At 40.8% G+C, this 26,459-nt stretch overlaps 1 protein-coding gene across 1 annotated transcript; it reads right to left on the bottom strand.

The window, feature by feature from the left end:
• TNFSF15 (TNF superfamily member 15) lies at positions 1–26,459 on the bottom strand. Its single transcript, XM_019475953.2, has 4 exons — positions 26,002–26,459; positions 18,468–18,519; positions 16,463–16,504; positions 1–8,654 (listed from the first exon to the last, which is right to left on the bottom strand). Exons 1-4 carry the CDS (start codon positions 26,197–26,199, stop codon positions 8,224–8,226), a joined length of 723 nt encoding a protein of 240 aa, XP_019331498.2. The 5' UTR covers positions 26,200–26,459; the 3' UTR covers positions 1–8,223.

The following is a 26,459-nucleotide window of genomic DNA, read 5'->3' on the forward strand; positions in this document are numbered from 1 at the left end:
TTATAGTGAATCAAATATAAATGTTTTATTCTTGGAAAAAGTAACAAAATAGTTTTTAAAAACTGTTCAACAAACTATAAATTATATTATCGTGAAGGCATTAAAGCTACCTTAAAAGAAATAACTAAATATGATGTTCTAAAGTCCAATTTTGTATCATGTTGCCATTTAACATTAATTTTCTACATAAACATTGAAGATATACCAGTTGTATGCATGCACTCTTTATAAATATACAATGTGCACTTTCAGAGGGTTTCTTGATGTTTTAATATAAAACTTTAAGAAAAATGAAAGTATACATTTTGATTAGCATAAACATGACAGAAACTGGAATGGTAGCTTAATTTACAAGTCTGAAAGAATAAATATAATATGGTCTATAACTTGCTTATTATGTAACGTCTTTCATGATTTTCCCCAAGTACGTTGCGGTAATGAGTCACAAATTAATGAGTTTGAAACTGACTCTTGCCAAAACTAGCTGCCATGCTTCACTCAGCAGTAACTCACATATCACCATAGGGGAGTAAGTAGTGTCAAGATCTTCAGAAGAACCTAGCTTTTTGGATGCTTAGCACCTTTGATAATCTTGGTGATAGGCATCACTGTGGACACTGCTGGATGTTGTGTGCATAAAAGGTGGCCTTAGTTGCCTACCCAGGACCTCAGCTTTTCTGATTGAGTATCATGAAGTAGCTGGCCTAAGGGACTCAGTCCTGCTACAGTGGTTTGGGTTCTTTCACCTGCTGTTGAAGACAGCGAGAGCTGAGGATAATTAGCACCAAGGCCTTGCAAGAGTGAGCTCATGAACTATTTAAATGTAAACTGAGATACTGGTACTATCTGCTTCTTTTGGAAAAAGTGCCAACCAGGATAGCAACTGAGGGCCAATGAAACAGACTGGTCAAACATTTTAGCTTAGCTTAGCTTATTGGTTAGTGTCCATCATTTTAGGAGACAATAATGATGGTTCTGCAGCTTATAAAATTTAATTTGTGGAGAATGCCCTGCCCTAGTGGGTGAATTCCATGGAATAACATGTATTCATGGAATCAAAGGCCTTCCCTTCCTTCAAGGTAGTTTTGATATTAAGGACTATACATAAATACTGCTTAGTTCTGTACTTAACCCTCTTTAGAAAATGAATTTCTAAATCTTTAGCCTTCAGACAAAGGCTAAGATGATGGTGTTATACAAAGGTAGATGAATGCTTTTTCACAGACTTGAGCAGAGTGGAACAGGATCACACTTGGGTGCCTAAGACTACTTAGATGCATGATAGGTCAGATAGGATCTTGCTTAAAGTTTATTGGTCTCAGTGACCCGCTCAGCCCTATTCTACTGAGACTGTCAATCATCAGATCAAAAATAATTTAAGAATGTTACACTAAGGAGAGGAATAACTTGATATCAACTTTCTGTCAAAGAGAATTTCAAGGCAAACCCCTTCTTTATAATGAGCTATAATAGGTATAATAGCACCACCTGGGGTGACGAGGAACAATGGTCATAAGCTGAGGGAGAACAGGTTTAGGTTAGAGATCAGAAGGCAATATTTTACAGTTAGGGTGGCCAAAACCTGGAACCAACTTCCCAGGGAAGTGGTCCTTGCCCCTAGGGCAAATTCAAGAGGAGGTTGGATGATCACCTGTCTGGGGTCTTGTGAACCCAGCATTCATTCCTGCCCGTGGCAGGGGGTCAGGGAAAATGATCTGTTCAGGTCCCTCCGGACCCTAGCTACTATGAAACTATAATGGAGGTGGGAAGGAAAGCCTGCCCACCTTCATCAACCTTATTTGAAACTGTGTTGAAATAATGAAAATTTTAAAAATCCTAAATACGCCTAATGGGGTTAGCCTTTCTAATCTCAACTGCCTCTCCATCAGCATCTGCATTAACATAAATAGTAATTAGAAATAAACTTGACCAGGAAATAAGACGAAAATCTAACAAATGTTGCCATTACATTGAAATGATCTGAAATCTATTGTGTGAGATAAATCTGAACTAAGAATACCTAGAACAAAAAGGCTTTGTTGCCTTCATATAGATATGTGATCATCTTCTGGTTAAAATTGCATATGGGAATTTTGTGTAGTCACCCAAAACAGAGTATTTGGAAAACACCCTGTTTCTAGCATCCAATGTACATGAAAGCAATGTACATTAAAGCTAGCTATGATTAAAGCAAACATTTTTCACTTGAGCAACTGACCTAACAGGTGATTTACATTAATAAGCAGGTTTACATTTGTTCACATGGACAAATCTAGGATTTTGAAAAGGAGGAGGGGGTGCAGATGTCATGGTACATTATCACATATAACATAACACACATTTTTTCTACAATTAAAGAGAAACTCAAATTTTTACCAATACGGGGCTAGCACTATTTTATTCAGTTTAAGATCAAAGTAAAAAACAAATATAACTTTTGGAATGTGCCCAACTTTGCTAACTAGGCAAAAAATAATTAAAGGACATTGTATCATTAGTCCTGTAGTCATTATAGGTGAATATACATCTCTTATTCAGATCCATAAAACAAAACCTAGCCTTCTTGATCATCTTGACAGTGCCCCCAATACCTCCCTATCATTCATTTCTATACCTAAGTTAATATTACCATGCCTGAGTTTAGGTTTTTGCAGGACTGTGAAATACAAGACAGAAATTACCAGGAATGGCTAACAAAGAGCAAAATTGCAGAAGAAAAGATAATTTGAAAAGTGAAATATCAAGACCATTAACATCTGTGTAGGGGGGGAGAGATTAACTGGAAAAGGGAGATGATAATGAGCCATGAAGTCAATTGACTCTCTCAGCACTGTCTGAATAGAAATGCCACTGCCCTTCTCAGGTAGTTGGTTTTGAAGTTTGGGTGGAGCAGGAATTTTCTTAACACACAACCCTTCCCCCACCAAGAAAACACCCCCCGCAAGAAACCACTGTTTCCTCTGCCTGTAAGTGGAATAAGTGAAACAGAAAAAAAATCTGTTTGAATCTTTCCTGCCCAGTCTTTCAATTCTGATGTAAGAAAGAGGCTAATTTTTCCAAAAAGACAGATCAAGAAGTCTGACTTCTATTTATCCACCTTTTGTCTGGTAACACAATGATAAATATTCCCCCTGGGATAGTAGCTTTATATTTTCCAATTTCTTTGGAACGAGTTAACACTTGTTGAGATCCTTTGCCTTGGTGGAATGTTTTTGCTTTCAGCTGCACATTAAAATGGTATTATTCACACATGGTACATTAAAAATGTTATTTTTCTGAGACACCATCTATATTTCACATGTATTAGTCAGTGCAACTGGACTGAACAGATGTTTCAATAGCCAGAGGTGGCTAAGAAATAGTCACATATCATTATCTTGTATTTTTATTATAATAATGTGAAAATGCTACACAAAGACTATGTTACTGCGAAAGAAGCACAACAGTACTCTAGTATAAGACAATACATAGTCACTTATATGAAAATACACTTCTATAGCAAAATGCTATACTTGTTGCTAACACCCAGATTTGGGCAAACATTCTTGACATTCAGAGTCTGATTCTTTTAAAGAATGACATTTTTTTCATTTCACATTTGAAATGATGGGCCACCCAGGATATTTGTAAACCACAGCATGTCGTGCGTTGGAGGTTCACACTGTCCAAGTAAAAAATCATATTTCTTTAAAATTTGTCCAAATCTGTTTTGTTAATAACACTTCAGGGAATGACATGTTAATGCCTTAATCAGGCAACTTGACCTGTGCAAATAATTTTTGCACCTGTTCAGTTTCCCTTTATAACCAGGCATCTCCCAACAGAATTGTATTTCAGGTTCACAATCTAAAGCATATTAAACACAAAATTATCTTTTCCATTTGTGAAGATGGCTTCCTTTATGCATTTCATTTACTCATCATTTCACTTTATGCTTATAGATCCTGATTGTGCAAACACTTATACTTGGACCAAGGTTTGAATCATCTCAGTATCAGTAGGGCTACTTCTGTAGTCCATTAGCATCAGTAGGACTGTTCACATTCCCAAAACCAAGTATGCACAAGTATTTATTGGACCGAGGCACAGTCAGTTTCACTTACTACTGGTAAAGTAAGATATTTTAGTTTGTGTTAAAAAAATGCCATTTTGGAGAGGAAGATGAGTGTGATACTAATGAATATTACTCAAATTCAGGAGATTGGTTTGCACAGGGTAGGGTTGCAGTGTTTCAAGCCCTTGCTTCAGAAAAAAGAACAACAAAACAACTTTTTTTCTTTACAGCCAAAACTGAGTAAGGGGGGGGGGGAGGTCTTGTTTTTGTTTTTAAAATCAAAACCTTGATAACAAGACAAACCTAAGGGCCAGGTACAGACATTGCACATTTACTGGTGTAAATGATCAGAAACCAGTTTATATCCATAACAGAAGTTCAGCACACATAGACTGGTTTAAAAATGTCAGAACCCAGTCTAAGATTTGCCGCCCCTGGCCCCTACCAAAGGGCAAACGTGTCTTCTGTTAGTTACCGATGTAAACTACGCCACTTACAGAAAACTGTGTAACTTAGATTGATTCTGTCTCAGACTTTTTGAATGTCTGTACCTAGCCAAGTTTGGACTGGACTTAAAAATTTAGTTAGCTAAACAAAAAGAAGAGATTTGTCTTGGGACAAGGTTAGAAACAAATTTAGTTTCAGATTTGTTCAAGACAACCTCCTTTACATAGATATTTTCTATTTTGCAGCGCAATTGAACAAACAAATATTCACATGGTTTTAGTTTCATTGTCTTATTAATTAGAAACATGCACATGCATTTGGGTTTCCAGAAATGTTGGGATTTTTAAAACTAAGAAATATTTCTACTGCATTTGAAAACTTTCTGAGAAAATGTTCTGCATAGTTTTGGGGGAAAAATAATCTAAAGTTTGGTTTTGAGTTACTTGACAGTCTCAACGTTTCAATCAACTCTTTATCATTAATTACATGCTTTTCCATCCCTCCCAAACATTTGTTTGGCGTGGTTGCTTTCTCAGCTACATTGGTTCTGCTTTCATTTAACTCTATTGACTTCACCGGATTTATGCCAAATAGAGGCCAGTATAAGTGAGCTCAGAACCTGTTTCTCTTTATATATACTATTATAAGATCACCCTCCACAGACAACAAAGGAAGTTTTCACTAGTGACTGTGTGTGGGTTAATAGGTCTGCACCACTCTAAAACAAGTGACGCAAGAAAAAATGCTTGCATATGTAAAATGTGACAGCATAAATATATGCACGTGTCAAATAACACATCTAAAGCAATTCTAATGAAAATAATGTTGCATATAAAAGATTATACTAAGTAAGACTATGATTATAGACTCTTGAAAAGTAAACATTTGTTTGTGCTGTGGCTAATTGGATAAAAGGGACTGACAACTAATTTAGGGTTGCAGCAGGCAATATTTTTAGCTGTTAAATGTATGATGAATATGCAGTGGCTAGAAATTGTCTCATGAGATAAAAGACTTATTATTGCTCTAGGGCTTCTTAAGACATGAGCAGAATATACATATCCCATAGGACTCTGCTCTTTATGATGTGCCAAGTCCTGCATGTAACACTTCTTTTCCCTAAACTTGTTTCACTCTGATTTAGTGCACCAGGCATAAAGTCATGAGGACTTAGAGATAAAGATATGGAAATCAGAAGTAGAAATCTAATTTATTGGGACTGCATTATGATCAAAGAACAATTCCACAGCACCTCATTATAGAACGAAAACACTGTGAATTTCTAAAACTGTTATGGGACTGCTTGAATCATGGCACTGCCCCTCCAATCCTTCTCCAGTCATAAGCTGCATATATTTCATAGATGTGCTAAATTCAGCCTATGGGGAATTGCCTGCTCCCATTACTAGGCCATCAAAAAGGGGGCCAGATTTTTTCAAAAGAATTCAGAATAGTATATGCCAATTTTTAAATCAATTGTCTCATCATTGTTTTTCCCATTCTCTATTCTCAGGACCACTATAATTCTAAGATTTTTGGAGTTGATCTCAAAAAACACTCCTTGTTTGACCTTAAGTTGAAATATTTCTGCTAGCCTTAGTTGAAATTTGCCTCTGGAAGCTATTTCTGTAATGTTCTGCAATGTAATACTTGCATGATATCTGTATCTACTTGCTTTGGGAGGAAAGTCTCTTAGATGTATGGCATTCAGAAAGCACTTTGAGTTCATACATCATGCAGGGTTACTTTCTCTGGACATATGGAAGAAAAAAATGAAAAGGGAGGAAGTTCCTCAGATAAGAGAACTCAGGTTGCAAACTGGGGTGCTTTTAGTAATGTTGTTTTTACTTGACTGTTTTTGAAACTTAGACATTCTTAAGAATATAAAATGTAAGTCTAGTAAACTTGATTAGAGTCATCATCAGTGAATTATTTATAGTGGTTGGGGAGGGAATGCCAGGGATTTTCCCTCAGAGACATTATGGTATAAAATAGTGGTTTTCAAACTTCCTGAAGACACATAACCCTTTCATATCTCTTCTTCTACTAGAGAACCTCTACCTTTATCCTAAATATTGATATGGAGCCAGGTGACCTGGCCCCACAATGCTGCTGCACTGTCTTCTGGCCCACTCCACCATTACCCCCAGTCTCTTTGTGGAAGCCGTGATGACCTCTTGTGGAGCCCCAGGGATCTGTGCAACACAGGTTGAGAACCATGAGCCTAAAAAAGCTGATGGCACTGGAAATGAAGTGTTCCTGAGTAGTGTTCTTGCCCCTGTCTGCCCCTGCTACTGCCCACAGTAGCCTTGATATTGACTCTTATCTCACTCTGGCACCCAGTGGCTCTTGTTCTTTCTCTACAGTCTCAACACCCTAAAGAAAACTGAAGCTTCCTTTGCTTTGATAACCTGGTTTCAGAGAAGGTAACACCTTCAAAGTTTAAAAAGAAAAAAAATCATTTTTGTATTCAATGGGCGTCTTTCCACATGCTCCAGGTGCGGAGGGGAGGGGCACTTTAATTAGAACAGTTCTCAGGAGCCACTCTAATTAAAGCACCCACAAATTCTCATGTATTCAGCACCCTGTGCTTCAAAATGGCAGCAGAGGCACTTTAACTCAAGCTTGTTCAATGTGTCAAATTAGAACAAATCGGAGCAGGCGTTGGGCATGTGTATAGGCACCCATTATGTGACACTTCTAAGATATTATAGTTGTTCCCTTCTCCCATCTACTTCCCTTCCCCTCCCCCCCACCAAAGAAAAATCAGGAATCATTTATGTTATAGACCAGGTTGACATTCTTAGTATTTGATTTTTTTGCAGTGGTCTTTGCTCAATTTTTATGAAGGATGAGCAGAAAAAAGCCTGAGACTATATGAAAAGCTTCTTCTCATATTCCAGTTTTTCAACCAGTGCTAACATTTCTTCTTTTTTTCCTGAGAGGTTTTGCAAGAAACCATGAACATTTTCCAATAGACAGTTTATAGAAAGAGATACAGCCTAGGTTGCAAATTAGTTCAGAATAGAATAGTAAACAACTTCCTGGAAGAAAAATTTAGGTGATTTTTGTGAGAACTCCAAATGATTTTAATTTACTTCCCACAGCAATTGAGAGGGATTAATTAAACAGATAAAGAGAGGACAGTGCTTTGAAGATTTAAGTGTTATATTATTGCCAAATACTGAGCAAACATATTTATAGGGAACTACCAAATATCAATTCATCTTTTTGAGATCTTCGTTGTAAAAGGACAAGGCAATGTTATACTGGAAACATTGGGGGTAGTTTAAAGTGTTTACTTAAGAAAAGGAGGTTGCTTATCACAGTGGAATCACTTAACATAGATTTGGTTACATTAAGATAAGTATTTCCCCCTCACCTATAGACTCCCTTTTGTTTGCAGCTATCTATGAAATCCCCAGCTTTAATTTGGGAATGTTTTAATCTGTCTCCTCTGCATATATTTTAGTATAGTTTGTCCCTGTACTTGGTTTAATGATAAGCTTATATTCAGCCTCTAACTTCAACCTTTTTCCACAGCGGTAAACTAAATCATGGGCTACCCTAGCCTGCTGGTAACTGAGAATACAGAAACAGAATAACACTGAGAATATAAGATGCTTTTGCACTCACTGAAGTGATTTGTGAAAACTCTCATGTCAGGAATACAGTATCAGGACCCTGAGGAGTCAAAGTCCTTCTTGGCTGTTGCCAGACACCTACAGTAAGAAAGCACCAAAGAAAGTCTTGTGTTCCTTAGTGTAATCCACCAATCTGATATCACTAACATTGACCATCAGTCTGTCTCCTTCCAGCATGTGAAGCACAGCCCCTAGATAAATATGTTGAACCCACTGGTTTTCTGTATTTTCGCACAGAGTCTTGGTGCCAGTCAGCAGTTGAGTTGGCTCAGGATAGCTGTCCGTGACTTTGGTAATGATCTGAGTTACGGAAGCTGTATTAGAGGGGTCTGGAATGGGCCCTCGGAAAGTGACCTGGGCGTAGATGAAATAATCTCCAGCTTCTGGTATCACCAATGATTTGTTGGTATAATTCAGGTTGTTCTTGGTAAATGCCAAGCCTCGTTTGTCTTCCCACTGAAGAACTGGAAACTGGTTTCTTTCAGCATATTGGCTGTCCTGTTTCTTAACTGAGGAGGGGAAACAAGAGAAAGGAAAGAAAGAATCAGTTAGTTTGCTCATTTAGTTTGTGAGCATGTAAAAGATAACAGGTGCTTAAGGTTATAGACAGATGTCAATCAAATAATATGGATATAATTTTTTAAACGCAACTATCACATCTGCCTAGTTCTGTAGAAAATTGCTGCAACCTTTTCATTCAGGGTTAAAGATACAATGATTTAGCACTAATTTGTAGGATCAGAACAATATAACAGTTAATCCTAGCAACTAATGTGCAGCAGCATCTCCCCTTCTTGTACAGCAATTAAAAAGTACATTTGTTCATAACTTCACTTCCTCAAAAGGAAATATTTTGACCATCATGCTATCTGACCTGACCATCTGTGGTTTACTCCGATATGTATTACAGAAGTGTCCAGAGGGCCTAACTGAAATCAATGCCTTTCAGTCTTAAACATTCGGTTCATTGCAAGAAAGGGCCCCTTGGCCAGAAGAATGTAAAAAAATGCCGAAGTGTAGGATAAACAAAAGGTGAAAGAAAAGCAAGACTGTTATTTCTCCTTGACCATTGGAGAGCAGAGGCTTGGGGAAATGGAAGGCCTGGCTTTAAAGGGTGAGTACTGATTTTGATAAGACAGCCTATTTTCAGAAGGCAAGATCCAGTACAGCATTTCAGTTTGATCACTTGTGAACAGACAGACTAAAAGTCATTAGCTGGTTTTAGAAATCCTGGCCAAAGCAAGCTGCCTGAAGAGATGCATTTAATATTTGATACATTACATCTTTAAGAATTTGGGAAATGTACACAGACTCCTGAGCCCTGGGCCAGAGCTTTAATGAGACTATTGTTTCTTATGGTATAGCATTGGCCCAACCTTACTCCAGTACAGATGGCTCTTCCTACAAAGCTTACTGCACTGTGGGATGTAAAATGGGTTCACCTTAGGATGTCAAATGCATTAAAAGGAGGCAAGGTATAGAGGCACCTTCTAGACTAACTAAGTCAGAGATGCATAAGATTTTGTGAACCCAAGCTTACTTCATCAGTTGCTATAAAAGGATATGCACAGAACAGTTTATCAAAGAGAAAGTTATTAGTAGGGCTGTGTGAAGCTTTGGTCCCTGATTTGATTTGGCAGCGATTCAGCCTGATTTGGTGGCTGAATCTCCAAATCTGAATTGAATCAGAGGACCCTTTAATCTCTCCAAATCAAATTGAAACCCTTCAAATCGATTCGGAGAGATTTAGTGATTCGGACATAGACACAGTTTTAAATGTTTTTCTACATACATCTAGGTAGCAGGTGGCTCGTGTATGCTGTGATGCTGGGGCACATGGAATGTCCCACAGAAGCATGGGGGACTCCCCAGCATGCTCGGCAGCAGACCCAGAAGTGGACCAGAAGCACTTCCAGTGCACTTCCGGGTCTGCCAGGGAACATCCTAGGCCCCCGCCCCTGGCTTGGCAACTGGTGCCTCTTGGGTCTGGGGGAGCACCTGGGGTCCCCCCACAGCTGATTGCACCCCCCTAGTGATTAGATATTTAATATCCGATAGGGTGATCTGTGCATAGCTAGTCCCCCCCCCCCCCCCCAAAGGATGAACTATTTCAACATTCTGAAAATAAAATGTACTGACTCAAAACTAATTTTTGGTTAGAAATTTTCCTCAATTTTATAAATGGGTAGATTACTTACACTTGCTTCCCAAATGACACTTTAGTTTCAGGTTGAACAAAATACTTTATTTGATTCCAGAGTCTTGATATTAATCTAGTACCCAAATGTACCTAATGTAATAGCCAAGATTAGTCTGAAATTATGTGGAATCTGGGCAAATCATTTTCTGTATGTTTCATATAAAAATATTTTTTGGCTTGACCCAGATCAACATATACATGGATAAGATTAAACTTTCTTTGGACTCAGATTTTCCTTTCAGTAAACGGATGATGTGTCCCCAACCTTGGCTTCAGAGAGGCTATACTAAATGACTACAAGTCTGATTCAATCTGAAAATTATGGTCTCTGGATAAAGTGTCTGTGGACTGTCCTTCTTTTCTATCCCGTTTTCCATGTCTATGTTGCAGCACATACAGTAACCAGGAAACAAGAGCCTTATAATTTATTTATGGGAGTGATTCTTGATACGGAACAATAGCAGTTAATTTCCCACAGGTGTGCATATTGCACAAAACAAAACCTGCCTTTTCCTTTTGGTAATAAAAAGAGATCTATATTCATAAACAACAAGGAAGATAAGACAGCTGATATTCAGATGGTAATATCCTGTCCTTCACAGGAGCTTGAGTTAATAGTTACCGTGTGTTTTAATCTGACATGTTAGGCCATGCCCACATGAGCATGGATGTTTGTTTCCTCAGGGATAAGAAGCAGTGACACACCTTGTGCCACTGCAACTTGTCCCTGGAGAACACCTGTGCCACGTGCCCTCTGGTGTGTGGCAGGTTACCCTGGGTGGGGAAGGGAAGGCTGGAGCCAGCACTGTGCTGGCCCCAGCAGCCTTACCTGGGGTCCTGGGGGCCTCCTGGGGCTGCAGCAGCAGCAATCCTGCCTCTCAGATCATGGCCAGCAGCTGGAGAATGGCTCTGGCCAGCCAGATTCCAGCTCTGGATAGCACATGCTGCCACCACATGCACCACTCTGCTTTTTTTTTGCACAGGTATTTTTGATCCTGGGATTTCCCAGGGTCAAGCCCCCCTACCCCCTATGCTGCTACCTTGCAGTGCAGAGAACAGCTGAATGTGCAGTATGTGGTGCCACACTACGTACCACACAGATGTGCTTGTCTGGTCATGGCCTAAGTATCTGTATCATAGTTGAATTATGGAGAAAACCTTTCAAATTCCTCCAAAGGTAACTGCTGTGTGTGCCTGGTATATGATGAGATGCAGGAAAATTACCAATGGTTCCTGAAAAGGGTCTGTTAATTTTATTGAAAGTAATAGACTTCAGGAAGGCCAACTTCAACAAGCTCAGGAGATTAGTTAGGGAGGGACTGACAGGCAAAAGCATTGGAGAGATGGGAGTCCAGGAAGGGTGGATATTTCTCAAGGGACCGATCCTGCAGGCACAGAAAGGGACCATTCCAGTACACATCAAGGGGGGCACAAGAGCAAAGAAACCCTCTTGGTTCAGCAGGGAAATCAAGGCGAGCTTGGAGGGGAAAAGAAGCCTACGGGCTGTGGAAGCAGTGGGCAGCCACCAAGGAGGAGTATACCTGCTTGGCTCGAGCTTGCAGGGAAGCAGTGAGGAGAGCCAAAGTGGAAACGGAGCTTAGACTGGCATCAAAAATTAAAAATAACAAAAAGGCATTCTTTAAATACATAGGAAGCAAAAAAGAAAGCACAGGGCAACATAGGGCCCCTTCAAGATGAACTAGGGCAACTGGTAACAGATAGGATAGCCAAAGTACAGCTCCTACATGATTTCTTTGCATCTGTGTTCCTGGACAAGGATACAAGCATGCATCCCAATGGGACTTTAGGTAAACGCAAGATAGATACCAACCCACAAACAGTTAGCGCCGACCTAGTAAAGAGGCCCTTGAAGGGGTTGGATGTATTTAAGTCAAGAGGCCCTGATGATCTTCATCCTAGGGAACTTAAGGAATTAGCTTGAGTTATATCAGAACCACTGGTGCAACTGTTTACACACTCACGGTGGTCAGGACAGGTTCCGGAGGAACCCTGGAAAAGGGCCAATGTGGTCCCTATTTTCAAGAAGAGGAGGGAGGAGGAACCAGGTAACTATAGGCTGGTTAGCCTCACCTCTATCCTTGGCAAGCCCTTTGAGAAAATTTTTAAGGATCACATTTGTGGGGGACCAGAAGGTAAAACAACGCTAAGGGACAACCAGCATGGGTTCATAGAAGGCAGATCCTGCCTGACTAACCTGGTTTCTTTTTATGACTGGGTCACAAAATGCTTGGATGAATAGAGGTAGAAGTTATTTACTTAGATTTCTTATCCAATTCTTATAAATAAACTAAACAGTTGCAATATAGATTATTACCTAGTCCAGTGGGTGGAAAATTGGCTTATGGGATGCACCCAGGGACTGGTAGTGGATGGGTCAGTTTCTACCTGGAGAAATGTGGGAAGCAGAGTCCCACAAGGCTCTGTCCTGGGACTGGTACTGTTCAAGATCTTCATTAGTGATTTGGATGAGGGGGTAGAAAGCACTCTGTCCAAGTTTGCAGATGACGCCAAACTATGTGGGCAGGGAGTGAATCCAGGTGGATCCGGACAGAATGAAGAAGTGGGTGGAACAGAACAGGATGCAGTTTAACAAAGATAATTGCCAGGTGTTGCACCTAGGGAGGAAGAATCATCCACACTCCTATAGCCCGGGAGGCACCATTTTAAGTAGCACAACTGCGGAAAGGGATCTCAGAGTCGTAGTCGACTCCAAGATGAACATGAGTCACCAATTCGATGAAGTAATAAGTAAAGCTAACCACATTCTTTCTTGCAGAAGTAGGTGCATCACAAACAGGTCTAGGGAGGAGTTACTTCACCTCTATGCGGCATTGGTCAGGCCACAGCTGGAGTACTGTGTCCAGTTTTGGGCCCCGCACTTCAAGAGGGATGTAGATAACCTGGAAAGGGTTCAAAGGAGGGCCACTCATCTAGTTAAAGGCCTACAGGAAAAACCCTACGAGCACCGATTGAGGGACTTGAACCTCTTCAGCCTCCGCAAGAGAAGACTGAGAGGTGATCTTGTGGCTGTCTACAAACTCATCGGGGGGGGGGGGAGAAACAGCAGGAAATATGGGATACAATGTTTACCAGGGCACCCATCGGGGTAACTAGAAAAAATGGCCATAAACTGAAGAAGAGCAAATTTAGATTGGACATCATGAAAAAAATTCTCACTGTGAGGGTTGCTAAAATACAGAATACGCTTCCAAGGGAGGTGGTGCTATCCCCTTCTTTGGAGGTATTCAAGAGGAGATTGGACAAACACCTGGCTGGGATCATCTGAACCCAGCACTTTTTCCTGCCCAGGGCAGGGGGTTGGACTCAGTGATCTAATAGGTCCCTTCCCACCTTAAAATCTATGAAATATGAAATAGATGCTCAGCCCTCTTCAGGACCAGGTCTTCATTCTGCATAGCTGCCTTCACTTGGCCTGAATAGCTCCAATTTTATTTTTGGGTAATAAATAATCAGAATGGCTAGGGACAGAAATTACACATAAACCAGTATAAATGATCAGAAACCAGTTCAAATCTGTAACACACAGAAGTTCAGTGCATGTAAACTGCTTTCCAAATGGCCAAAACCAGTTTAAGATAAACTTGGATGGATGTAGTATCAGACTTAACTGATTTAGGTTACATTGGTTTATTGAATTCTGTCCCAGATCCCCTCCAGATTCAAGTTAACTCACAATGCTCCAGCACCCCAGGATGACTTGAACTTCCCCTCACAGAGTGGGTGGGCTAGCCTTGGCTCAAACTGTCTGCTCGAGCCCCAGCTTCTGGCCTGGGCCACTGCAGGCTGCATTTGCAGAATCAAAAGTGAATGTCTGTTCACTTGCTTATTGATTCAATCTATGCAGCTTGGACTAACCTGAGAAGACTGAATTGCTTCAGCCTTAGGTTTTTTGACTGCCTGTACCTAGCCTAAGAGGAGAATGTGATGTGCGTTGCCTTGTGTGTTCTGTAAGCAGTTTACCAGTATTTTGCCTTAAGTGACCTGCCCAATAATGGAGCTAGGCCAGAATGATCCAGTGCACAGAAGGAGATAGCTTATATGACCACATACATGTCCATGTAGGTGTAGATGGAGGAAGATAGGGATTGCAATAGCAGGTGAAGGAAATGAAAAGGGTTCCAAGAACTTTAAATACAGCTGAGCTCTGCTTGGTGCAGAAATATATTGTTAAGAGAGGGAGGAACCAAAACTTTTTGGATCTTTTTAGGGCTTCCTGGATTCTTCGGGCTTCCTGGACTGGTTTCAGTCCTGATACAGATAGCCTGTGCAACATCTGAAAATTAAAGCAGGTTGTAAATACAATGTACACTGCTTGAGTTGTGTGCCTCTGTGTTTGTTAAAATCAGGCTCTGAAAATTTAGTGATTGCTCTTAAAGTCAGAAGTTGCAAGTGGTAATGGGAACCATACTGACACAGATAAATGTTCAGATAGCATCATCATATGGCAATTAATAGTGAATGTATCTAAATGGCAGACAAGGAGAAAGTTGAAATATCACAGGGGAGGATGTTCAGGGTGATCTCCCACTAGTTTTTGCAAACTGAAGGGTTTGATTCAGACTGCTAGTGCTTCCCCAAAGCAGAGTGATCCTTGTGCAACCTCTTGAAATTCAGTCACCCACGGTACAGTAGAGTCAGTAGTTCCTTTTGAGTCAACAGGTTCTCCCAGTTCTATGTCTCTTTTGGTAAGACAGGAGTATTTAATTAATAAAAGCAGCTTTGCAAATCTGTTTCAGTACAGATGTTTTGAAAATTGGGAAAGTCTCTGGCTTATTAGGAAATTGCATGGAAAGGGATCCTAAGACACAGTCAAGTATTAACCAGGAACCTGGGTATAAAACTAAAAGAGGGTGAAAAATGCAGCCAGGACTCCATGAACTAAGGATACACTGCCTAAGCCACTGAAATACATAAATACATACCTATCTTTGCACATGAACTTCAGAGGGGCTCCTAATGTGCCTATTTATTCATGGATTTAAATACCTTTTGAATCAGGGCCATATTCTGTGAATGGGGCTTGGCTTATAGCTGAAGAAAAGGGAGATCTTTATGGGACTGGATTTTGGAAACTATGAGGTTCCTGAGCCATCACAGCTGTGTTCCACATATTTGCCAGATGGCTGGCAGCAGTGCTGCCATCATCTCTTCCCAGTTTACCTATGTCCCTCTCATGTCCCCCCCATCTCATCCCTCAGTGGCACATTTGCTGGAGTTATAATAAATAGTGCCTTGCTGCTCAGCTTCTCTGCAAAGGAGCCAAACAAATCTGGGTTTCTGCTCTGAGAATTGCTAAGTGCTCCATAAATACATTGCTAGATGGGTTGGAAAGGGGCTTGAGTTCATACAAAAGTTCAGCAGGAGGTAACCTTATAGTTAGCCCTCGTTACAAGCATTATCCCTCAGCTTTTCAAATTGCTGCTTTCTCCAGACTCTTGGGTATAATAATACTTCAAGGCACTGCTGCTGGAATTGGCTATCTACTTCCCCTTCATAGCTGAGACTTGTAAGGACCACAGATGTTCCTGATGCTTCTTTTGCTTAAACTAATGTAAATAATGCTTCAGTCCCCAGAAGCCAATGGATAATACTTGTATGAAAATAGTGTAAAAGAAAAGAAGACTCTGAGATTCAGACTCTCTTCATACTTAACTATTCAAATTCTATTATTACCTGTGGTATTACATCAGCATGATAACCCAGCTAAGTTACTTCTGATTAATAGTCCAGTAAGTACTGCAGAAGAATAATATTTCAACCACTTATTTAAGTACAAGGGCAATTCTAGCTGTTACCAACTTGTACCAGTATGACAGATCATTTTGTAGAGAAACCACTTAAAAAAAAAAAGACAGGCTTTGTAACCCCTCTGTATAAACCAGACCTAGGTTTCAACTGTTGATTCTTATCAGCTGAAGATCTAGCCAAAGTTAAACAGCAAATTACTTTCTTTCCTAGATTGCAACATTGGAACAGATTCCATCAGGTGCATCCATTTAGATGAGGAGATTTTATGGAGCACAACATCCATGATATTACCCAAAGAGGACACACAATTTTTAACAGTAAAATTACCTGTTAGGTGTGCCCTTGGCTTTTCATCAGTGAATACTGTATCTGTAATAAAAATAATAAAAGATAATGATTTTTCTCCCAAGTTTAATGGATTTGATTAAAGACAGAGCTTTTTTATTTCCACGTGGGTTTGTTTTTACAAGTTATTTGCCTAGCCTTTTTGTTGACAGAAGGTAGGAGTTGAGTTTCAGACAGAGCTGATAAAAACGGAGCTCTTCTGGACTTCATCTGTGCTGCAGTGCATACTTGAAGATTTTTGCAGATGGACCAGATCAAATCACCAATTCTGACTAGAACACATTGAAAAGAAAAGGCCTTTCTCTTGGATTAGAATATCAATGTGTAAAAGGTAGTTTAACTCTGTGCTGTCTCCATATTAACATAGTTGGATCTGTCTTATCAAGTTACAGGGTAGGCTTAACCCTATACCGGCCGAAAAAAGGAGACAGGCTGCCTATCCACTTGTGGCAGGGCACTGTTGGTGCCTGCCACTTTAAGAGTGGAGCCAAGCAGCTAGCAGGTGCTTGATTGTGGTGGCCATTTTAGATCTCTGGCCACCTATATAAACAGAGCAGTTTGCTGCTGGTAGGCCAGGCAGTAACATTACTTGTTGTAAGGCTTCATGCAACATGCTGGAGGTAAGGGTAGGAATTGTAAGGGATGGTTTGGAAGCTCCTGGTCCTGGGCATGACCAAAAACTGCACCCTGCTGGGAGTGGGTGGCCTGGTGGGGCTCTCAGTGATGTGGGAGCCCCCAGGAAATGCCAGGCCAGTTACCACCCTGGTGAAAGGCAGGTAGGCCCACCTTAACCCTAGCCCTCACCCCCATAAGACCCTGGAGCACCAGTTGTGGTGTGGGTTAAGAATGAGTGGAGGCCAGACACAGCTGTGGACACCTGAGCCCCACAAGGGAGGGAAGCCTTGGAGCTCCAGTGAGGGGGCAGAGATGAGAAGCCCCAGTGAGGGGGAGGAAAACCAGAGGGCTGGGAGCTCAGTATGTCTGAGTGTATAGAGTTACCCCAGAAGGGGACAGGGCAAGCTTAGACCCGGTCAGGTAACTGGCTGGCCACTACCCCGGTGAGGATTGTGGGACAGGCCCAAAAGATGGTACGTCTGCCACCCAAGGTATGAGCTAACTAAACCCTATGGCCTAAGGGGCCTGCTCCAAGAGGAAGCAAGGCAGTACAAGTTGTCGATGCATGAAAGAGACCCTGTGAGAGAGGGTGGAGTGCGAGAGGCTCTAGTGATAGGAGGGCGGTATGAATGCGAGTGCCTGAGGCCTGACAATGAGGCATAAGCTTGGTCTGGCTGCAGGTCGGGAGCATTATCATCTGAATGCCATCTGTGAGGCTTGGGCTGCAGAGCTGTAGATGATGCCCCCTGGGACCGGGGCAAGAATGGGCAGCCTCCTGCCTTAATCAACAACTTAATTAACAACAAGGTGTGGCAGGCGACAAGTCAGGTGGGTGGCGTGCCCAAAGGCAAATGGGTAAACCAGCACTGTGGCTAGTTGGGGAGTCCCACTTTGCCACACCACTATTTAGGAATTGCAGGCTTGCTCCAGCTTTTTTTTCTTCCGTATCCTCTATCCACCTGCTGCTGCCACCATCTAGCCTTGGCTCTGCTGGTGCCTGATGCCTATCACACCTTCACTTACTCCTTTCCTTTCTCACCTTGCATCCCAACAAGATAACCCCCTCCTTCTACCACAGCACTTGCCCATAGTCCCAGTGCAGGGGCTGTCAGGATAGGCTAAGGCAGCCTTGATCAAGAAATAACATAGGCCTGGTATATGCACCCCCTGTGTGAAAAGTGCTGCCAGAAGAAGTGTAAGTGAATCCTTCAGAGGTTTTAGTGGCTCTAAGTACTGGAAGAAAAGGGAAGGGGATCTAATCTATAAAACTAAGAAAGTGCATTTTGGTAGAACTTGTGGAAGCAGCTCCCATTCTCAGCAGACACCCAAGTAAACATGAGCTTCTACAAAAGGAAAGAACTGGCAAACTTACAAGTAGTTGCTGCCTGTTGCTTTAAGGCATTCGGCGCTCTTTCTTCTGCCACCTGTGAAAAACATTCACAAGCAGTTAGCTTCCACTTGAATGAGGCAACAAAATTATGGAGAATCATGATGCTCCTATAGATAATTTAATTAGGAAGTGCTTCAAGAGAGAATACCTGACAATCAGCTTATGTTTAAATAGACCCTTTCACAGATAAGAATCAGCCCCTAAGTAATGCGGGCTGTTCATTTAAGAGCCTTTTTCTCTCTCTTCTTGCTAGTTTGCAGGTGCCTGTAATCATGCAGTACAGAGGAGAGAACTGTGGGGAAGGTCTGGGCCTAATCCTTGGCTCTTCCCAGAGATAATGCTGTTTTACACCAGCTGAAAAATCTGCTCCTAATTCATCCTTTCCTTCTGTACTTTTCTACTTTTTATTGCTGGAATCTGTACTTGAATCACTTAGTACTCTAATGCACTTGGGACCAAGTTTGTAGGAAAAGCAGATAATTGTTGTTCACTCTGTCTCTGTCTCTGTATTTCCCCCCCCCCCACTTGATAAATCCTCATCTAAAGCTGAACGCCAGACTATTTGTGACGTGCATTCAGTGTAAACAAAGATGAAACATAATGCAGCATTATATTGACCTGGTCAGTGCCAAATATGCATGTTGTTTATGTAAAGTAACAGTGGAGGAAGTTGCTGCTTGCCAAGTAGATGGCTTCCAATGGCTCTGTTTGGCTGATTCAAACTAGTTCAGCCAAATTGCATGACTTATTTTTGGTCACATTCCTAGCTGGTGTAAGTCAGCATGGCTTCTTAGCCAGTGCAATGCTGCTAATTTACATGGATCTGGCACAAAGCATGTATGAAGGAGCTACATGCCTCTAAAGTTTATTAGTATAATTAGTGACTGTCAGTGTTTTAGTGATGGCAAATGGCTTGCCTGTACAGCAACAAATGGGAGATCAGGACAAGTCAACATATGGCTGGATCATCAACTGGTGTGAATCACTGTGGTTATCGGGTCCTACAGCACAAAGATGAATTTAAAGCTGACCACCCATTTATTTTCTTGATTAAGCACAGCAAAACTCGCAACATTATTCTCGCTGGCAGATTCTGTTCTCCTTAAACAGGGCATGCTAATTAAAAAAAAAGCAGAATTACATTTATGGTGATGCATGTCTCAGTAAAGCTTTGCATCTTGAGTATCACCTTTGAAAGGTAATTTAAGATTTTCATTTAATATAAAAGGTAAACAATACTAAACACAGGCAGCAGTAAGACTTTTAGACTCAAAGACACCACTTCCTATGTTGTGGTCCATATAAAAGTTTGAGAACTCCCCATAGTATTGTATCTGCCTGGAGCATGCTTACAGTGTATGCCAAAGCACTTCTTGTGGACCAGATCCTTAGCAAGTGAAACACTTCACTGTAAATTGCTTTCAGTTGACTTCTGCCACCTAACCACAGTTGAAGATTTGCTACCTAAATATGATCACAGTTTTCCTATTAGTGACTGTTAACATGTGAGTGAAATATTGGCCCTTGAGTATTTCATATTCAGTGCCTGCTGTTTATGGGGGAAGAGGACTCATCATACATCTGGAAGGCCAAAAGGAGAACTGTGGAGCAAATCTAACTATTAGATGAAACTCATGCCCAGTTTCATGGTGGTGCGTGACTCGCAGTACATTACTCAAAGTTATGCCACTTATGAAACTGTTTCCCAACATTTTAAATTAATTAAACAATCAACGAAGGAAAAGATGTTGTCTGTAAATGCCATCCTCTTCCTTATGTGCATACACTTACATGTCACTGTCATGACCTCTAGCAGAACAGTGCGATCTAAGATGCAACTAAAGACAAGGTAGTGCACAATCTGTAAGACAAGGCAGAGTTATTTCATACACAGGGCCGCAGGCCTGATGTCTGACCTCTGCTCATTACTGAATAGAATAATGCAGGACTGATAGGGACTTCAAGAGATGATTCATTCAGTTTCCTTACTGATGAGACATCACTGAAACAGTCCCAACAAATATTTCTCTAAGCTGTTCCTAACAGACAGCACAGAAGGAGGTTCTGCAACATTCCTATGCAGCATGTTTCCATGTTTTGACACCCTAGGAGTCAGCCAAATTAACTCTTTTTATTTGCAAGTTGATCCAGTTTTCTTCTTGTCCTTCCTCCAGTGGCCATGAAAATCAATTCATCTGGTTATAACTACTTAGAAAACTGTTATCTTCTCCCTTATGTCTTCTCTTTTCTAGACCAAACAAAACCAGTGCTTTAATCTTTCCTCTGAGGTTGTGTCTTGTATACTTTTATCATGTGAAAACTTTTTATGTGCAAGTTTTTTTTCCCAAATTCTCATGAGATTTGTTGGGATGTGTAAATATGACTCTCTATTCTTATGATGCAATGCCCAAGAGTCATGGTCAGCTGAACGTGTCATTTTTACTAAAGGGGAAGCACAAGATCATAGTGGAGGAGTTCTCAGTTCACACTTCTCCCCCAAACCACACTGTATTTGTATATTTTATAGGTGTTACTAGGTTAGTACCTAATTCAGCAAAGTACTTCAGCCTAACTTTCTATGAAAATATTTATTTAGTCCAACTTGATTTTTTTTCCAACAAAAAATAATTTTGATGCCAAGTTTTTATACAGCCCTAAATTTTATCTTGTAATCAGAGTGATCTTGAATGGACTCTATGTCCAGTACCTCCAAGCTTTAAAAAGAAGATCTGGACCTTAACTTGGTAAACTGACACAGTTTTAAATATAGAAGGAAAAGAAGTGTGGACTACAGGGTAGGCCATTAGATGAACTGGGTCCTATTCCCAGTGCTGTCACTGATCTGTCAAGTGGTGACCTTAGGCAGTGTCTTGTCTGTGCTCAGTTTCACTGTCTAAACTGGGATAATAACAAGGGCCTCCTTTGTGAGGAGGTTTGAGATCTATGGATGAAAATTGCTATGTGAGACTTATTCACCTAGCTTCCCATAATTAAACATATGTGAGAGGTAATAGTAATACTAAATGCATGTGTTGTATATTCCTCAAAGTAAAGATCTTTTGACCTGAAAGAAGCCGTTGAAAATGTAAGGTGTGTTATTATACAGTATGGAGTTTTCATTTATACACCGCATGATGTACCTATAAATGTTGAGTATGTTTAAAAAGACTAATTTGTGTGTAATTATTGGCTACTTGTTCTATTCCCCTTCCTTGATCAGGTGCAATTTTAAAAAAATTCTCAGCTTTGACCTAGGTTTGGTTCCACTGAAGTCAGTAGAAAAACTCCCACTGGTTACAATGGGAAGAGAGAAGCAGATATTGAGTGCTTTTGAAAATCCCAGCATAGACCTGATTTGTAGACGACAGTCTCCTGAAACAAAGACTCTAAATACTGTGAAGCCTGCAGTATGCAAAAAGCTACTACTGTCTCTTAATTCCAAGACTGGCCGAAAGTCCCTAGGACACTTATTTACATTTAACATTAAAAGGAAATAGGCAAAGATCCCCCGCCTACACACTTTTCCTTAGTGTGCCTTTTGAAAGGGGGTGTGGGTGTCCATCTGACAGAAATTAAATGTAGAAAAGTTAATTGAAACTCTGGGGTCATAAGTGTCATAAACAAAGCTGTTCAGATGATATCCATTTATCACACTCGAGAAGTGAGAGAGCCCGCAGCACATGCGCTTAAACCTTTTGGTTTAACTTTTCGTTTAACTTTCAGCGCGCTGTATTGCCTTCATTTGGCCTTTCTCTCAAGGGTCCTCTCTAACTTCTTGGAAAGTCAATGGAAAGACTCACCCTAATTTTCATGAAAGCTGGTTCAAGATGAAAAGCAATCCATGCTACTTGCAAAAAGCATGTGCAGTAGAGCAGTGCTGTAAAAGAGTTAGGGCTTGGGAGAAGATTATCATGGACTTGGAGAATGATGAAGGGCTTCAACTCAAGTCTCCTACAACCATTCTTCCATCCTGTGGACTGTGCCACTTGCGTAACAGTTTGTGGCTCTGCACAAATGGGGTTGGTTAGTCTTCATGCTGGCCAACGCAGGCCTAGAATGGACCCATTTTACAGTGGATAGGACTTAAAAAGCCCAACTACATGCTGTAGCCTGGTCTAGTAACACCAAAATGAGTGGTGGGAAAATACATCCCTTTATGCAACCTTTCTGTTTGGTTCAGTTTCCCTCTATAGACTTATCATTATCTTGCAGCTACAGAATGCCTCTGACTCAACCCAGCCAAAATCCCACTGACATCAGTGGGAATTAAATGCAAAGACCATCAATTAATACTTAGCACTTTGTTTTTAAGTGGCTAACTAAGGAAATTGATAGTCAGCAGCAGATATGTTCTTGGCTGTTGTGTCAGTCTGGCAGCTACATGACTGCACTCAAACTGTAAAAAGTAAAAAAAATGGAATTGAGATGCAGAAATAAAAATGTTGGACTTTCAATATTTCTAGTCTTCCTTCAAGCTCCCTAGTTACAGTTGTTGCAGATCATTGTTTAAAACTCCAAGAAGTGGGTCAATTACTGGGACAATCCCATTTTTCCTCATCTGTATTTGATCGAAGCTTCCCAGGGAACACCCTGGAATATGATTTCAGCAACTTATTCCTGAAGCAGATGCAACAGGAGGGGAAAATTCAATGTTGTATACATGGCCTCGATATCCCCTTCCCTGTTGGACTGGGGAATTTCTATAGGGAGGAGAATGTGGGAATCTGTATCTGTTCAGGGCTATTAAGATATCCATGTACAGGGAGTGGCACATACACTTCACCATCCCAGCAATAAATGTCAAGAGAGACATTTCTGTAGCACAAAGCCTGTACTGCTTCCCCCTTTCTGTAGAAAAATAGGCATTAGGAATTTACTAATAATCTATGGCAGCAATAAATGATGACATTCCCCTCCCTATCCTCTGTCTCATGCCAGAACACTAAGGCAGAAAGAAGGTCCCTTTCATTAACCTTTCCACTTGTCCCTTTCTGCTCCAGGGCTCATCAGCTAGGCATACTGTTACTGCTGTCTGTCCACCTGTTCTCAGGCTTCCTGTGTAGCCCAGTCTCAGTAGAGGAACCATTTTTCTCCTTTTCTCTCCTGAGATTTCCAGTTATAATAGAGCAGGGGTAGGCAATCCTTAGTATGGGTGCTAGAGCACCACATATTTAGGCATTTTGCTTGGCACACGTGCCTGAAGGTAGACAGCAGGGAAGGGGCCGGGGCTGCGCTGCTATAACAAGGATCAGGCCCCTCGTGACTCCCTGCCATCTGCCCCTGGTGCGCCAACATCTTACAAGTTGAGGTTGTGGGTGTTTTGGCACTCTGCCCAAAAATGTTGCTGACCCCTGCGACAGAGGGTTTTGGGAGTTAAAAAATCTGCCTTTAAGTCTGATTTTTATTTTTAAAATTTAAAGGGGAATAAATGCCTTTTTTAATCATTCAGAGAAGTTGATTTAACACTGTTATTTGTGAGAATATTCTTCTGGAAATGAATGGGGTTTCTCTTAAGAGTAAGGACTACAGGGTCAGGTCCATACTCTGAATTTGGGATATTGTTCCTTGGAGGAGTTAGAAGAAAGTAATGATGAAAAAAGTCAAATACACTTATAACTGCTGCCTCTCACTGATGACAGTCTCAGTTATCAATGGAGCAAGTAGAAGATTAACAGAACATAGTAAGTAGCTGAGGACTATAAAGTTCCACCTACTCTGCTTGGCATAAATTCAAATGGCAAACAGCCAGCTGTGTTGGTTTTATTTTTGCCCACTAGGATTTGCAAATGCAGCTTATTTGATAGCATCATTAAGTCATCAGTGCATTATCATGTCACTGTAGTAATTACTATACATATATTTATAGAACTATAACACATGACAATATCATCCAGAGTATAGCAGTTCTTAATGTTTATGTAGCACTTGCCTTCTGAAGAACTCAAAGCCATTCAGAAATACAACTTTGCTGTCCTTTGCATTGCAACTATAAGCCAGGCAAGTAAAAATCCTCCCTGATGGATTATTATTTTATTATTTCTATTGTAATAGCACTAACAACTGGTGTCCAAATGTTGATGCTTTTGCGTTCAGTGGAGTACAAAACACACACAGTATGTCTAAGCACAAAATAAAAACAGTTGCCTAGACAGTAGCTGTGCCAGGTCTAGCTGATATGAGTAGCCATATCAGTGAAGACGTAACAGGACATGGACTTTGATCATTAGCACACACTAAATAGTACATATCTAGGTTCCCTGGAGGTAACATATCGTAGCCATAGCTACATTCTGTTGTGCAAACTAAGCCAGTCCCTATTTGAAGGAGCTTGAAACATAAGATACCAAAGCCGTGACCCTGTACTATACACTACAGGTGCAGGAATTCACTCATGCAAAATTCAGTGCAGGTTGGGCCCCAAGATACCATTAAATACATGTGTCAAAAATCTGTTGGCAGAAGCCTGCCAGAAAGGAAGTTTGGTATGGAATCAGCTTCTCGGCCTTTTGGCTAAGATCAAGTTTAACTCTTTTCAAATGCTTGTGAATGGCAACAATGTTTTATTGTTCACAAATAAAGTCTGGGCTACACAAATACTCAATAATGACTTTGAGATGAATTGCTCAAATGGATTAAGGCCTTGATTCTGCAAATGCATTGGCATAGGCTTACCTGCTAGGAGCTGGGTAGTCCCACTGATTTCAGTGACTCAGTGGGAATATGCACTTGCTTAAAGTAGCACAGTGTCATAACAAAAACTTACAAGTGTGTAGCTGTGGTTGTCAATGGCCAGCTAAGTATTAAAAAGGAACATGTGGTTATACCCTCAGTGCAGTCCCTCTGAACTTTGGGAAAATTTTTATTAGGAATCAGACGAGGATTTCATTTCTAGGGTCAGCCTCAGTAATTGGCCCAAATCAGATGCCCATATTAAAAATTTTAAATTTGGGAGAACTTTAAATTTGCTTCCAAATGTGGACATGACCTCCATGCCCTTTACCTGTCTGGCATTTATACACATACAACTATTTTATGCAAGCGCTAGACATAAAAGAGATGTCTGTGCATAATAGTTAGCAGATGTCTACCTCATGTCTCTTCTCACCCTCTGGTGAGACATATAGCAAATCTCAGTGTAAACCCAAGAAAGGGGATAAAGAGGCATACTGCCCAATCCCTAATTGAATTAATAGATTCATAGATGTTAAATTCAGTGCAATAACACTGATTTTTATCAGGCAAGGGGGTTGACCCATTGAAGAGGGGGAAAATCAAAGTACAGGAGGGAAAAGTTTGTCAGAAAAAGAAGGGACCCCCCCCCCCATCTCCTTTTACCTCATCTGTTGTATAAAAGGAAAAAAAAAAAAAAAGAAAGGATAATAGGACATTTCTAACATTTTCCTAAATCACCCACCCATGAAAACACACAAAGTCTTTTTCCAAATCAAAAACATTAAGAAAAGAAGAGAGATTCATTAAAGTTTGCTTAAATCATAGGTAAATGACATTTTCTTACCTGATCCAGGCCAGGTTTGTGGGCTCTGAAACTTCCAACCAGCAGATAGGCTGTGGGTAATGTTAGAACAAGCACAGACAGCATGCAAAAAATCACAGTCCAACGCATTTTCCTGAAATCCTCCTTGATATGCATCCAGGCATCTTGATTGGCCCTTGCAGCTGCTTCCTCTAGGGTTAGTTCAGTTAAATGTTCCATGCCTCTTTGTGGGACGTAAATGTCTCTCTCTGTATGAAAGCTGGAAACAGGAAAATCTCTTCTGTCTTCTGACCTGCATGGAGACCCCCATTAAATAAGAGCTCACTTGAGTGTGGGATGGCTCCCTCCCCACACACACACATACACACCCTCCCTCCCAAGGAATGCACCGCCTACAATAGAAACCTAGCTCAGGGAAAGGAGAGAGCACAACTTTTTTCTGAGCTGGTAGAGGTGCATGTTCAATGCTTACATCTGTT

This window comes from Alligator mississippiensis, chromosome 12 (genome assembly GCF_030867095.1).
Source record: "Alligator mississippiensis isolate rAllMis1 chromosome 12, rAllMis1, whole genome shotgun sequence".
Lineage (NCBI taxonomy): Eukaryota > Metazoa > Chordata > Crocodylia > Alligatoridae > Alligator > Alligator mississippiensis.